The sequence below is a fragment of the Triturus cristatus genome, chromosome 2_1 (assembly GCF_964204655.1).
Source record: "Triturus cristatus chromosome 2_1, aTriCri1.1, whole genome shotgun sequence".
Classification (NCBI taxonomy): Eukaryota; Metazoa; Chordata; class Amphibia; order Caudata; family Salamandridae; genus Triturus; species Triturus cristatus.
In genome coordinates this window covers 24311728-24327429 of record NC_140581.1, presented here as the reverse complement: position 1 = coordinate 24327429, position 15702 = coordinate 24311728, and the positions used below count along the sequence as shown (strand labels likewise).

The 15702-nt window shown below is 54.1% G+C and overlaps 1 protein-coding gene across 3 annotated transcripts in view; it reads left to right on the top strand.

The window, feature by feature from the left end:
• The window catches only part of GBA2 (glucosylceramidase beta 2), a 258273-nt gene that overhangs the window by 39450 nt on the left and 203121 nt on the right, over positions 1–15702 (top strand). Inside the window, exon 1 of one of the 3 annotated variants that reach the window (XM_085627707.1) lies at positions 12756–13177. The exons of 1 other annotated variant lie outside the window; for it this stretch is intronic. In XM_085627707.1, the coding sequence (XP_085483833.1) occupies positions 12981–13177 (197 nt within the window). In that variant the 5' untranslated portion in view covers positions 12756–12980. Of the gene's footprint in view, positions 1–12755; positions 13178–15702 lie in introns of those variants that run through there. One more of the 3 variants, XR_014969056.1, reaches the window with a different exon arrangement.

The following is a 15702-nucleotide window of genomic DNA, read 5'->3' as shown; positions in this document are numbered from 1 at the left end:
GATACCCCATTGACCGTCCTCGTCGGGGTCAGTGCCCCCTTCCAAATCAGAATCTAAAAGGGGTTCGAAGGTGACATTAAAATCCCCAGCTACGATCAGGTCCCTCTGGCACGAGTTGGATTCAATGAGTGAGGTTAAAATATCCAACTCCCTTGACTTTTTCCCTTTAGTGCCCCGAAGGTAAATGTTATAAATATCCAGGGAGCACTTATGGTCAGAAGTTAATCTCACTAGTTGGATATCCGGGGACCCGGTGTCAATTGCGACAGCATGTGGGAACAGATCCTGGCGAGCCCAAATAATTAGGCCGCCAGAAGGACGGCCTTTCGGGCCTTTCGTCGCTGGGACATGAAAGCTCAGGTAACCCGGCAAAAACCGAGCCTCGAGGGACCATGTTTCCTGCAATAAGCAGAGATCGTAATTATTTACAAAGCTAACCCATTCGGGGGAGTCGAGTTTAGTGTTGATGCCAGCCAAGTTCCATGACAAAAGGGTACCAGAATAGTTGCCGGGCCGTGTAGTGTGGAGCACGATAGATTGACTAGATGAGTTTTCCCTCTCACACAGGCCGGCTGGAGGTGGTGTTAGAGCTCTAGGTGTTGTTTGAGATCCGGTCCGGACCAAAGGAATGACCACCGGATCTATTGGTGTACTAACGGTTGCCCTCAATGTCACGGGATGAGAGGGGGGTGTCAGACTATGCAATTGTCACTGGCAAAAGCCTCCAGTGTAAAAATAAGCTAAATTGTGGGCCTCTATGCTGGATCTAGAGTCAAAAGATGTACGCTCAGTGATGAACCTAGGGAGGCGAGGGTCTTTAAAATTAACGATGATGCAGTCACCCTGCGTGTTTTTTGGTTGGGGGCCTATCCAATGGACCCTTCTAACAAAAAGAATCCGACCATTCAATTCATTCGGTATTGGTCTATGGATGTTAAGCCAATGACTTACTTTATTTTTTAGTTGTTCAAAGGATTCGTTTTTGTTGTTGGGAAGTTCGGGGACACCCGTTAATACCACGACGTATGGAAAAGATTCTTGTGGTAGATGTATTTGGGTCAGGGATGGCCTGGTTACATTACATGGGAGAGGTATATCAACAGTCGCGTTCGATCTTTCTGGGTTCGCGGTATTAGGGCCTGAGGGTGCATTGCTTAACCGACCCGACTGCCTCAGGGAATGACTATTTTGTTGCGCTCCCTCCCGCCGTGGTGGTTGTTGGGTATTTAAGGGTGACATGGGAGTATTCGTGGGTAAACCAATGCCTAAGGTAGGGAGGGCAGGAACAGAGGATAGGCCGCATGAGGGTGGGATGACCAGGGTTGGATTTGCTCCATGAGTGCAGTTAGTTTTCGGTATATCCCTAGTACACAGCTTAACAACATTCTTCAGTGAACAGAAGTTATCCAAAATGCATTGCTCTAGTTTATCAACTTTAGTTGCAACCTTTTCGATCCTTTCCAATAATGGAGAAATGAGAGATCGTACTATGCGTTCTAGCTGTGAGATTATATTAGTACGTTCGGGTGAGGGGGGGGGCGAGTAAACTAGTTTCAGTCATGGGGTGGTGTGCGCTAGTACTTAAAATGACAGGGGGTACCAAGTTTTTGGTTGCCTTGGATATTTTCGCCTGCCTACCACCATCCTTACCCCCTCCCCTTTTCCTTTTCTGAGTAGCTGCACCGGTGGATGTGTTGGGTCTAGCCCCTGCTCTAGTCTGGGGGCGGGGGGCACTAGAAGAGATTCGGGATACAACTTCCTCCTCTGGCACTACATCCATATTTATTGGGGGATTTATCAACCTCCCAGGTGGAGATGACATCTGCTGAGATGAATCAGACGTAGAAAGTAGTGATACCTCCTCCCTCTGCCGCTCTCTGGAAATGATTGGTGATTTAACGAGAGCAAGTGGGCCCAATGAGGAGCGCCTACCCGACAAAGAATCTAACGAAAGGCGTTTTTCAGTCATGGCTATCTCTTGTTCCATTACCGAGACGGCACGTGTAATGAATTGGTCCATAGTCCCGGCTACTGTAGAGGGGGCTGTGAAACGCTTACCCTTTCCAGCCATTTGTCACAGGGCCACACAAATCAGTGGATTACAACAATCACGGGTTAGCCAAATGTCAGTGATCAAAAAGTCAAACTCTGCTGCAACTTACTTCCAGCATTATCAGGGGGGAGGCCCAGCCTGGCCTCTTCCGGCCCCGGACGGCCACAGACGGCCCGGCCGCCCTCTGCCCGGGCTCAGCCCGGCGATGCCCGCGCGCGTCCCGCGACGCGAAGGAAGCGCCGGATTTTGAAGCGCCTCCTGGCGCGGGAAAGGTTGTGGGCGGGTCTCTGGCTGCACAGGCTGCTGGGCAACGTAGTTTGTCCCCACTCGGCGACCGCTGTTGGTGCTTGCGGCGGCGGGGGACAAAGGGTTCAGCAGGGCAGGGCGCTCAGCGCACAGGACACACAAAGCGGCAGGAGTCAGCGTTACGCCCACAAATCTACAAAGAAGCAACTTCAATTTACGTCCGCTGCACTGTCGGGTGGGCTCTGAGGCCACAGCTCTCTTCCCTGATGCCAGCTCAGTGCTTCGTTGTGCGCCGACCCCCTTCTGTTCACGGAGGTCTCCCGCTGCATGCTGCAGGTCAGTATTGGCATCCACACACACAGCATGACCACTGAATGCTGCTTGTGTATACACCCATCGCTGCAGCATGAATGCTAGGTGCGACAAGCCAGTCTAATTACCCCAAAAGACTGAACACATTTTTTTACAGATGAATACAGCAGCCATGCTGCTCTTGAACATAGCTTACAGACCTTGCCAGAGCCAATAGCTCTGGCAAAAAACTTACAAGGTCCCAAAGGCGAGACCTATTGGCTATACCAATGCTTGTTTAAATTTATTGATGGCAGATGAACTGACAAAGAAAAATATGAAAATAAAGTAGTGCGAAAGGCCGATGCGCATTTTCTTCCTTTCCCTCTAAAACAAAATTAAATTACAAAAAATACATAGTGCTTAGAGAGGCAGCAACTGAAGAACGGGTCTGGGTTATGAGAGAAAAAACACAAGAGGGAGCACCACTGAGCAGGGGGTAGGAGCACACGGACGAGAGGGCAATCCTGAGCTTGGGAAGGAGAGAAGCACATGGAAGACTGATCTCCAAAAACACGTATCCTCTTATGGCTACTTAAGTTAAAAGAAAAGTTGTTTGCTAAAAATAAATAGTGGAAGGAATCTAGCAAGGCTCTTCGCCAGGGCCAGGGCAATTTCAAGATGGACAAGTGAAGCCATTGATTAAGAAACGAGCGAATCAGAGTGATAACAAAGCCAACCACTTTTAACCAATGGGCGAGCTTTCAGCCAACGAAAAATTCTTGGGAAGCTGTCAGTAGATCTTTTGCAACCAAACAGCCTGCACTGTCTGCTAGGCAAGGCCTAAAATGTGTAGCCTTCCAGAACAATACATGCTTTTACTCCTCAAAATATTAGATAAATCTCGTCTTTTGAAGAAGTCACATGTATGATGAATTAATTCCAGAGGGGCTTTACATTTAAAGGGTCCTGTTCTCTAGTCGCCACTGTTCAGCTGGGCAGTGGCAGGAAATTCATTTTAGTAACTTGTTGTGTCTCTGGAGCTTTAACTGGAGGTCAACCTTTCAAGCCATTGAGTACACTTCTTTGTCCTGAGTACAAGAGAGCGCAGGTCCAGTCTTTCAGGCCTCCTAAGTCACAGATCGCAGGTCCAATCCTCTTCTGTTTTTCCTCAGGTCCAGTAGTGTTCTAAAGTGGGTGCATGCAGGTAAGACATTTATGCTTGGTGCAAGCTAGTAGATGAGAAAGACTTACTGGGCATGCCCTAAACCAGGGGTACTCATAGTACGGCCCGCGAGCCGCCAGCGGCCCGGCAAGCCTTCCTTGGCGGCCAGCGGACCATGCAGACATCGTACCTTGGTTTTTTGTATTTTTCAAAGTGTCAGCAAACACCGCCAGACTCCGAGAGAGACTGCTCTATGGGGGCCAGGAGATTCCAGGATAGAGTAGAGACAGGCGTACAACGCCCATTGGACTCAAAGGGCTTCAGCCCCCCGTCGTGTTTGGCTGCCCGGGATGAGAGAGCTTCCCGGGAACACACGCAGCCGCACCCGAGCACTTCACAGGTCTTTAAAGACCTTTTGCTTGTTAACGAGGCTTTGATGGTGTTCACCCCTGCTTACAGCCCCTGCAGCTCCACTCTGCATTTTGCTTGAAGAATCACCCTCCCCCCCCCCCCCTCCCCCCCCCCTCCCCCCGAAATGTTTTCTTAGCGCCCCCCCAAGCCACCCCCCCCCCCCCCGCCTCTGAGTGGAGATGCAGGGGCGCTACGAAGAGGTGAAATACAACAAAGCTTATTAGCAAGTAAATGGTCTTTTAAAGACCCGTGATGTTCTCCGGTGAGGCTGTGTGTCAGCCCGGGAAGCTATCTCAGCCCGGGCTGCCACACATGCAGGGTGAGGTGACAGAGGACAGCAGGGTGAGAGTGCCCAGTGAGGTGAGGGAGGGGGGCAGCAGGGAGTGAGAGCCAGCGAGGAGTGAGAGCCGGGTGAAATGGCAGAGGGTGACGGGGGCAGCAGGGAGTGAGAGCCAGGTGTGGTGACGGAGCGCAGCAGGGTCTGAGAGCTGGCTTTTACATTACACAGGGAGAGGGGGCAGTGGGGGGGCTGTTTATGGGCTGGTGTCGGGGATGTGTAGACACAGAAGTGTGCACTGCCCGAGGCCCAGAGACAGAGAGAGATATAGATAGACAGGGACAGACTGACAGATAAAGGCAGGAGGCAGGCAGAGGGAGGCAGAGACCGGGACAGGCACGGAGAGAGGGAGAGGGGGAGGGGGAGGGGGAGGGAGACGGAGAGGGAAGGAGAGAGACTGAGAGGGAGAGAGGGAGACGTCGGGAGGGAGGGAGGGGGGAGGGTGAGGGAGAGTGAGGGAGGCAGGGAGGGAGAGGGAGAGACAGACACACAGAGAGAGAGAGGGAGAGGTGCGTATGCCAGATTTGGGGTCTCAGTGGACGAAGGCGTCCACTGCAGGGGCCTGTGTTCAACCTCATGGACACAGTTTTTTTTGCTCTAGCCCCGCTCTCCTCCGCCACTGACCCGCCCCCACCAGTGCAGCCCTCGGCCACAAACCACACTGTAAATTTGGCCCCTGAGAGAAAGTTTGTGAGTACCCCTGCCCTAAACATAGAGTTAAATGTTCCTGTGGCCAACCTTCCTACTTTGGGCATTTTCAAGATGGCAAACGTTTTGGCAACACTAAACTTGGGCCCTGTGGGCTGGATGTCTGGGGGCAGGGGGCTGTACTATGATAACACTAGTATTTTCCTACATCTAACAGTAAAATCCAGTTTGGGATAGGCACTTTACCGACAATAAAAGCAAAATAGAAATCTGGTAGAACAAAAGTTGGGTTTACCAGCAACCATACAGTGGATACACAAGAATTGTTTTGGCATCCTGTCTCCCTTCCTTTCAAGTGTGTCTCAAACTTTTTTAGGGAAAGCGAGCCGACCTCTCAAGCAGGATTTGACATTCAAGCAGGATTTGCGAGTCAAACAGGATTTGACTCTGTATAGTCAAAAGTGATGTTCACAGCTCCCATCTTGCATATTCTGGGAGATTCAGAGGAGTCCTCTCTGCCCGTTCAAGTCAGCCTGTTTGCTCATAGGAGGCATTTCACACCTTTTCACGGTTTTTCAACTGCTAAACAGTGGTTGGGAGATGTTTGAGAGCCAATGAAAATGAACTTCCGGGACCTTCAGACAGGGAAATTGTACCCATATTAAAGCTAGGTTTCCTTAATATTTATTAAAAATCAGACTTCGCTATTGAATTTTTAATAACTATTAAAAATAGCTGCTTAATTATTTTTCTAGCCAGTCCCATTCTTCAGATAAAGTATTATGATTTTGAATTTGTATTTTGGTTTTCTACATAGGACAGCTAGGCCTGCCACAGTGAAAATTTGTTTTGGGTGCTAGACTCTGTAAGGACATGTTCACATTACATTTCTACATGTTCTACTTTTAAATACCATGCTTCCTGCCTTTTGCAAGGCTTACTTAGTGGTGACATCTGGTGCAGATGAGGTGTCATAAATTTCCATTTTCCAGTGGTCCTGACCGTGAAGGACCTCCCTCCCATTCGAGTCTTATCATAGCGAGGGACACAGAGCAGGCGTTGGAAATTGGATTTCAAAGTGTGTTCCTGGTGATACAGGCTGAGCCTAAGGTAACCAGGGTTCCTTTCATGGATGGCTCGAAAGGCCAAGGTCAGAGCCTTGAATTCTATCATTTTAGTTACCGGGAGCCAATGTAACTGTCTAATGTGTGGGGCGAAATGATGGCGGAAACGGACCCATCGAATTAATCTTGCTGCCGTGTTTTGTACCATCTGTAGTCTATTAATCAAGTAGGCAGGCAGCCCCAGATATAGACTTTTGACATAGTCCAGTTGAGAAGTCACCAGTGCATGGACTATAATCCTACGACTTTGCTCCAGCAGTAGGAACAAGAATTTCCTCATGCTTCTCAGCTTCCCAAAGCATGATATAGAAATATAACTTGGGCTGCAACTGATAGGTCTGTTTCCCGTGTGATCTCCAGATTTCTTGCCTTTTTTGCCGGTACTGGTGGTGAGCCCACTACTGCTGGCCACCACATGCTTGCAAGGGGGCGGGTGGGGGGCTGACTAAAGAATCAATCAAACATTTGTAAAGCGTGCTACTCACCCGTGAGGGTCTCAAACCGCTGGGGGGGTGGGAGGGTGGAGCAGCTACTGATCAAACAGCCAGGTCTTGAGGAGTCTCCGGAAGGTCAGCAGGTCCTGGGTCTGTCGTAGGTGGATGGGGTGGGAGTTCCATGTCTTGGTGGCGAGGTGGGAGAAGGATCTGCCGCCGGTGGTTGTTTGGTGGATGCGTGGAACGGTGGCGAGGTGAGCGGAGCTGGCGGTTGGGGGTGTAGAAGTTGAGTTGCTTGTTGAGGTATGCTGGTCCTGCATTGTGGAGTGCTTTGTGAGCATGGGTGAGGAGCTTGAAGGTGATTCTCTTGTTGACGGGTAGCAAACAGGACCTCCCTCTTGACTGCATTTCATTTGAGGCAATTACTGTTCATCCATCAGACACTTGCATTAATATTTTAAGGGCAGTTTTGACCTGGCAAAAGGGTTTATTTTAAAAAGTAGATTTGCAGTTTTTACACTGCTACAGTTTGCTACATTGGTAGCCCTGAAGCTATGTTTTTCACTGGTATTGTAGTGAATGACACAGTAGGTGCTGCAGTCCACTAGTGCCATTCAACTTACAAGCTCCGAGTACGTTGTGTACCACAGACTAGAGACTTGTATGTAACTAAAATATACCAATTCAGAATATGTAAGTTCAACCATGTTTAAAGGAAGAGAACAGGCAGTTTACCATTTGTTAGCACAATTACATTGTGCAGTGTTCTGAAAACCAGCAGAAATAAAGGGTCCAGCAAAAGGCGAACACATGGGGTGACCACACAGAAAAGACGGGTTTCCTACAACTTCCCTACAACACTCTTCACCTTCCTCCCATATGAGATCTCACATTATAAGCCAGCAGACCCTTGTTTGACCTGTTGGTAGGCAGAGATATGGTAGATGAATACTTTTCTACCAGTGCCTCCCATGCTCTTAGAGCGCTACTTAGACTGCATTTGAATCATAGAAAGGTACATTTGCCTCTGGTGGTATTGTGATTGGGAGGTGTTTCATCTCACTGATGCTGTGGTGGTAGTTTGTGATTGAGCGGTGGCTTTTCTCACTGGTTCTCTGCTGGTAAGATGTGATTGGGAGGTGGTTCATCTCACTGATGCTGTGGTGGTAGTTTGTGATTGGGAGGTGGTTCATCTCACTGATGCTGTGGTGGTAGTTTGTGATTGGGAGGTGGTTCATCTCACTGATGTTGTGGTGGTAGTTTGTCATTGGGAGGTGGTTCATCTCACTGATGCTGTGGTGGTAGTTTGTGATTGAGCGGTGGCTTTTCTCACTGGTTCTCTGCTGGTAAGATGTGATTGGGAGGTGGTTCATCTCACTGATGCTGTGGTGGTAGTTTGTGATTGGGAGGTGGTTCATCTCACTGATGCTGTGGTGGTAGTTTGTGATTGGGAGGTGGTTCATCTCACTGATGTTGTGGTGGTAGTTTGTCATTGGGAGGTGGTTCATCTCACTGATGCTGTGGTGGTAGTTTGTGATTGGGAGGTGGTTCATCTCACTGATGCTGTGGTGGTAGTTTGTGATTGAGCGGTGGCTTTTCTCACTGATTCTCTGCTGGTAAGATGTGATTGGGAGGTGGTTCATCTCACTAATGCTGTGGTGGTAGTTTGTGATTGGGAGGTGGTTCATCTCACTGATGCTGTGGTGGTAGTTTGTGATTGAGCGGTGGCTTTTCTCACTGATTCTCTGCTGGTAAGATGTGATTGGGAGGTGGTTCATCTCACTAATGCTGTGGTGGTAGTTTGTGATTGGGAGGTGGTTCATCTCACTGATGTTGTGGTGGTAGTTTGTCATTGGGAGGTGGTTCATCTCACTGATGCTGTGGTGGTAGTTTGTGATTGGGAGGTGGTTCATCTCACTGATGCTGTGGTGGTAGTTTGTGATTGGGAGGTGGTTCATCTCACTGATGCTGTGGTGGTAGTTTGTGATTGAGCGGTGGCTCTTCTCACTGATCCTCTGCTGGTAAGATGTGATTGGGAGGTGGTTCATCTCACTGATGCTCTGCTGGTAAGATGTGATTGGGAGGTGGTTCATCTCACTGATGTTGTGGTGGTAGTTTGTCATTGGGAGGTGGTTCATCTCACTGATGCTGTGGTGGTAGTTTGTGATTGAGCGGTGGCTTTTCTCACTGGTTCTCTGCTGGTAAGATGTGATTGGGAGGTGGTTCATCTCACTGATGCTGTGGTGGTAGTTTGTGATTGGGAGGTGGTTCATCTCACTGATGTTGTGGTGGTAGTTTGTCATTGGGAGGTGGTTCATCTCACTGATGCTGTGGTGGTAGTTTGTGATTGGGAGGTGGTTCATCTCACTGATGCTGTGGTGGTAGTTTGTGATTGAGCGGTGGCTTTTCTCACTGATTCTCTGCTGGTAAGATGTGATTGGGAGGTGGTTCATCTCACTAATGCTGTGGTGGTAGTTTGTGATTGGGAGGTGGTTCATCTCACTGATGCTGTGGTGGTAGTTTGTGATTGAGCGGTGGCTTTTCTCACTGATTCTCTGCTGGTAAGATGTGATTGGGAGGTGGTTCATCTCACTAATGCTGTGGTGGTAGTTTGTGATTGGGAGGTGGTTCATCTCACTGATGTTGTGGTGGTAGTTTGTCATTGGGAGGTGGTTCATCTCACTGATGCTGTGGTGGTAGTTTGTGATTGGGAGGTGGTTCATCTCACTGATGTTGTGGTGGTAGTTTGTCATTGGGAGGTGGTTCATCTCACTGATGCTGTGGTGGTAGTTTGTGATTGGGAGGTGGTTCATCTCACTGATGCTGTGGTGGTAGTTTGTCATTGGGAGGTGGTTCATCTCACTGATGCTGTGGTGGTAGTTTGTGATTGAGCGGTGGCTCTTCTCACTGATCCTCTGCTGGTAAGATGTGATTGGGAGGTGGTTCATCTCACTGATGCTCTGCTGGTAAGATGTGATTGGGAGGTGGTTCATCTCACTGATGCTCTGCTGGTAAGATGTGTTTGGGAGGTGGTTCATCTCACTAATGCTGTGGTGGTAGTTTGTGATTGGGAGGTGGTTCATCTCACTGATGCTGTGGTGGTAGTTTGTGATTGAGCGGTGGCTTTTCTCACTGATTCTCTGCTGGTAAGATGTGATTGGGAGGTGGTTCATCTCACTAATGCTGTGGTGGTAGTTTGTGATTGGGAGGTGGTTCATCTCACTGATGTTGTGGTGGTAGTTTGTCATTGGGAGGTGGTTCATCTCACTGATGCTGTGGTGGTAGTTTGTGATTGGGAGGTGGTTCATCTCACTGATGCTGTGGTGGTAGTTTGTGATTGAGCGGTGGCTCTTCTCACTGATGCTCTGCTGGTAAGATGTGTTTGGGAGGTGGTTCATCTCACTGATGCCCTGGTAGTGAGAAGTGATTGGGTGTTGGCTCACAGCACTCGTACTCTGGGTGATGCCTCAACCCACTGATGCGTCAGAGCGACGCATCACACTTCTCATGGCCTGAATTCCCTTGCCAGAACTGACCTTGTCTAACCCTTTCAGACCTATTATCCAAGATGCATTCACTTGTAATACCATATCAGTGAGTTTAGATGATCAGGGTATCCTTGGTGGCACCAGTGTGTGACTGGTAGTACTTCCCCCACACCCACGGCCCAGCCGGGCGCCAACGGATCTCTGTGCGCACACACCTCCATGGGTGCACCGACTGATCTCTGTGCCCACACACCGCTAGCGCCAAATGGATCCCTGTCCGCACGCACCCCTGGCCCTGCCCAGAAGGATTGCTGTGGGCCCCCATGGGTGCACCGACGGATCTCTGTGGGCACACCCTCTATGGGTGCACCGACGGATCTCTGTGCCCCCCCCCCCCCCGCCGTGTACCGATGGAGCTCCGTGCACCAGGGGGGTAGCATCAGCGGCGCTGTACTTGTGGAGACATTTGAGGTGGTGGATCTCTGCGTGCGCACTCTTCTCCCTGCGCTGATGGTTCTCTGCGCGCGCACTCTTCTTCTCCCTGCGCTGATGGTTCTCTGCGCGCACACTCTTCTTCTCCCTGCGCTGATGGTTCTCTGCGCGCGCACTCTTCTTCTCCCTGCGCTGATGGTTCTCTGCGCGCACACTCTTCTCCATGCGCCAATGGTTCACTGTGCACTGTGCTGATGGTTCTCTGCGCACACTTCTCCCTGATCCGATGGTTCTCTGCGCGCGCACTCTTCTCCCTGCGCCGATGGTTCTCTGCGCGCGCACTCTTCTCCCTGCGCCGATGGTTCTCTGCGCGCACACTCTTCTCCATGCGCCAATGGTTCACTGTGCACTGTGCTGATGGTTCTCTGCGCACACTTCTCCCTGATCCGATGGTTCTCTGCGCGCGCACTCTTCTCCCTGCGCCGATGGTTCTCTGCGCGCGCACTCTTCTCCCTGCGCCGATGGTTCTCTGCGCGCACACTCTTCTCCATGCGCCAATGGTTCACTGTGCACTGTGCTGATGGTTCTCTGCGCACACTTCTCCCTGATCCGATGGTTCTCTGCGCGCGCACTCTTCTACCTTCGGTGATGGTTCTCTACACGCACAGTCTTCTCCCTGCGCTGACGGATCGCTGTGCGCACACACGCCAAGCCCAGCGCTGACCAGGACCGGACTGGGAACCAAAACCGGCCCTGGCTAAGTGCTCGGCAGCACCCTCCCGGAGGGTTGGGGGTGCCGCCGAACTCTTTGCCAGGGCCGGTTTCTGGCCGATTTTGTTACTGGGCCAAAATCGGCCCTGGGGATTGCCCCGTGCACGGGTTGAGAGTCCGGCCCTGGCGCTGGGGGGACGGAGGGGGGGAGGGGGGGGGGGGGGTGCTGCCCTTTCCAGTGACATCTGTGCGCACTCACCGCTCCTCACACCCCCGGAGGCACCCAGAGCACTGTTGGCTTTGCCTGCCAGGGGAGTGCACGGGTTCAGAGTCCGGCCCTGGCGGGCGAGGGGGGGGGGGGGGGTGGTGCTGGGGTGCTGCGCTTTCCAGTGACATCTGTGCGCACTCACCGCTCCTCACACCCCCGGGGGCACCCAGAGCACTGTTGGCTTTGCCTGCCAGGGGAGTGCACGGGTTCAGAGTCCGGCCCTGGCGCTGGGGGGCGAGGGGGGGTGGTGCTGGGGTGCTGCGCTTTCCAGTGACATCTGTGCGCACTCACCGCTCCTCACACCTCCGGAGGGGGAGGCACCCGGAGCTCTGTTGGCTCTGCCTGCCAGGGGAGTGCACGGGTTCAGAGTCCGGCCCTGGCGCTGAGGGGCGAGGGGGGGTGGTGCTGGGGTGCTGCGCTTTCCAGTGACATCTGTGCGCACTCACCGCTCCTCACACCCCCGGGGGCACCCAGAGCACTGTTGGCTTTGCCTGCCAGGGGAGTGCACGGGTTCAGAGTCCGGCCCTGGCGCTGGGGGGCGAGGGGGGGTGGTGCTGGGGTGCTGCGCTTTCCAGTGACATCTGTGCGCACTCACCGCTCCTCACACCTCCGGAGGGGGAGGCACCCGGAGCTCTGTTGGCTCTGCCTGCCAGGGGAGTGCACGGGTTCAGAGTCCGGCCCTGGCGCTGGGGGGCGAGGGGGGGTGGTGCTGGGGTGCTGCGCTTTCCAGTGACATCTGTGCGCACTCACCGCTCCTCACACCTCCGGAGGGGGAGGCACCCGGAGCTCTGTTGGCTCTGCCTGCCAGGGGAGTGCACGGGTTCAGAGTCCGGCCCTGGTGCTGGTGGGGCGAGCGGGGGGGGGGGGGGGGCTTCGGGGTGCTGCGCTTTCCAGTGACATCTGTGCGCACTCACCGCTCCTCACACCCCCGGAGGCACCCGGAGCTCTGTTGGCTCTGCCTGCCAGGGGAGTGCACGGGTTCAGAGTCCGCCCTAGCGCTGGGGGGGGGGGGGGGGCTGGCTGGGGTGCTGCGCTTTCCAGTGACTTCTGTGCGCACTCACCGCTCCTCACACCCCCGGAGGCACACAGAGCCCTGTTGGCTTTGCCTGCCAGGGGAGTGCACAGGTTCAGAGTCCGGCCCTGGCGCTGGGAGTGGCTGGGACGATACCAGCTGCAGGGCCGGCGCTCGCTCCCTCCTGGCACACCGGCGGAGGCGGCAGTGGCTGACTGGCTGCAGGGCCTGCGCGCGCTCGCTCGCTCCCTCCTGGCACACCGGCGGAGGCGGCAGTGGCTCCTGCGCGTCGGTCTGCCCCCGGATTCCTGAAGTTCACCCGGTGTTGGCACTGTCGGCCCTCGCTGCCGTGTCCGCACCATGTACTGCTCGGGCGGAGGCGCCATGGAGACCGCTGCTCTCATGGGCATGTACGATGGCGCCGTGGGTGGGCACCGGGTCCCCGCCGCAGGCTGGCGGATATGCCTGGCGCATCAGTTCCTGGAGCAGCGCCGGCCCTTCTCTCTGCCCGATGCATCTTTCGGGACCATGGTCCAGCACTTTCCGCTGGGTGTCCGGTAAGTGCCCGGCGAAGGGGGACAGCGCCCGCCCATGTACCTACTTGCCAGCTCTCCCTCACCTAGCGGGTGCCTGGCTATGGGGGCGGCACAGACCAGTGTCCATACCTACCAGCTCTCCCTCGCCTGGTGGGTGCCTGACCCATGGGGCGGCACAGACTCGTGTCCGTACCTTCCAGCTCTCCCTCACCTGGTGGGTGCCTGGCTATGGGGGTGGCACAGACCTGTGCCCATACCTTCCAGCTCTCCCTCACCTGGTGGGTGCCTGGCTATGGGGGTGTCACAGACCTGTGTCCGTACCTTCCAGCTCTCCCTCGCCTGGTGGGTGCCTGACCCATGGGGCGGCACAGACTCGTGTCCGTACCTTCCAGCTCTCCCTCACCTGGTGGGTGCCTGGCTATGGGGGTGGCACAGACCTGTGCCCATACCTTCCAGCTCTCCCTCACCTGGTGGGTGCCTGGCTATGGGGGTGTCACAGACCTGTGTCCATACCTTCCAGCTCTCCCTCGCCTGGTGGGTGCCTGGCCCATGGGGGTGGCACAGACCTGTGCCCATACCTTCCAGCTCTCCCTCACCTGGTGGGTGCCTGGCCCATGGGGGTGGCACAGACCTGTGTCCATACCTTCCAGCTCTCCCTCACCTGGTGGGTGCCTGGCCAATGGGGGCGGCACAGACTCGTGTCCATACCTTTCAGCTCTCCCTCACCTGGACCTGGTGGGTGTTCGATTTGTGCCCCGGGGGTTGGGGGGGACACAGACCTGTGTCCATACCTTCCAGCTCTCCCTCACCTGGTGGGTGCCTGGCCATGGGGGTGTCACTGACCTGTGTCCATACCTTCCAGCTCTCCCTCACCTGGTGGGTGCCTGGTCCATGGGGGCGGCACAGACTCGTGTCCATACCTTCCAGCTCTCGCTCACCTGGTGGGTGTCCAGCAAGTGCTGCACCGACCCGGGCTGCATACCTGTCAGCCCACTGTCAACTGGTGGGTGTAGTCCACTTCTCACTTCTCTTCAGCTCTGGTAGACTTAAACGTGGCACTGTCGTTGAAAACCTATATCTCTCCTTAAAGCTGTTCATGCTCCATTCACTTTCATGGGACGACCTTCTTACATGGGTGACTTGACCGAGGTGATGCTCAGGCCATCATTATTGTCATCATCAGCTGTGTGTCTGCTAAAAATCCAGACTCTGTCTTCTGAGACAGGTTCTGTGTCTACCGGGGTCCAGACTATCCACATGATGATGTCACCTGTGTGTCTGCTGAGATTCCAGACCTTGTCTGCTGAGATACTGGTCTGTGTCCTGCTGGAGTCTAGACTTTTGGAATGGTGCCCACTCCTGTGTGTCTGCGTAGAGTGCAAGCTCGGTGTCTGCTGCGAGCCCAGCATGTGTGTTTTGTCTGGTGAGGTCCTGTGTTGTCTGAGGGTCCAGATTCGGTGTCTTCTGGAGTTGAGGAACTGTATCGGCAGTGGCGGGGGGGGGGGGGGGAGTGGGATGGGGCTCAGGGTTTGTGCCTGCTCGGGGTGTAGGCTCTGAAGTTTGAAATCCTCCCTTATGGGTCTGACCCTTTGTCTGCTGAGGATCCAGGTTGTCAGTGTCCGCCGGGGGAGTGCAGGCCGGCCCGGGTGTCCGCCGGGGGAGTGCAGGCCGGCCCGGGTGTCCGCCGGGGGAGTGCAGGCCGGCCTGGGTGTCCGCCGGGGGAGTGCAGGCCGGCCCGGGTGTCCGCCGGGGGAGTGCAGGCCGGCCCGGGTGTCCGCCGGGGGAGTGCAGGCCAGCCCGGTGTCTGCCAGGCGTCCAGGATCCATACTCGGCCTTTTGATGGTCTAAGCTGTGTGTTTGTCTACTATGGGTGTCTGCTGTAGGTCCACTTTGTGTGTCTACTGGGTTTCCAGGATGTGTGTCTCCATGGAGGTAAAGCTTTTTGTCTCTTGAGAGGCCAGGCACTCTGTCTTCTGAAAGTGCAGGCATCGTGGCTGCTTACAATGTAAGCTGTGTGTCTTTTGCAGTTCCAGGCTCTGAACCTAGTCTATGCCCTAATTCCCTGTCTGCCGAGAGTTGAGTGCCTGAGCAATGGCGTAGCTAGTTGGGGGACAGAGGGGGCGGTGCGTCCCGGGCGGCAAAAGTTTTGGGTCCCCCACCCGCTATACACCTGCCGTCTCGTGGCAGCAGCACCCCTCCAGCTCCTCAATGCGTTTGCTGCAAGGGGCGGCAAACTGAGAAAATGCTCACCAGCACCCCCTCTCTTCACTGCGCCCACCGTGGGGTGGCAAACGCAGAGACCGCCATGGGCGCCCATAGGGCTAGCTACGCCACTGTGTCTGAGGCAATACATAAACAATTCAGGCACTAAGTTGAGGTTCTGTATTTGCTGTGAATCGTGTCTGGGGCCTGGCGCCCTCCCTCAGCAGCCTGATCCTGTGCCTGCTGGGAGTTCAGGTTCTATATCTGCTGTGAGTCATGTCGCAGGCCTGGCGCCCTCACTCAATGGCCCAATGATGTTTCTGCTGGCAGTTCAGGTCATGGCA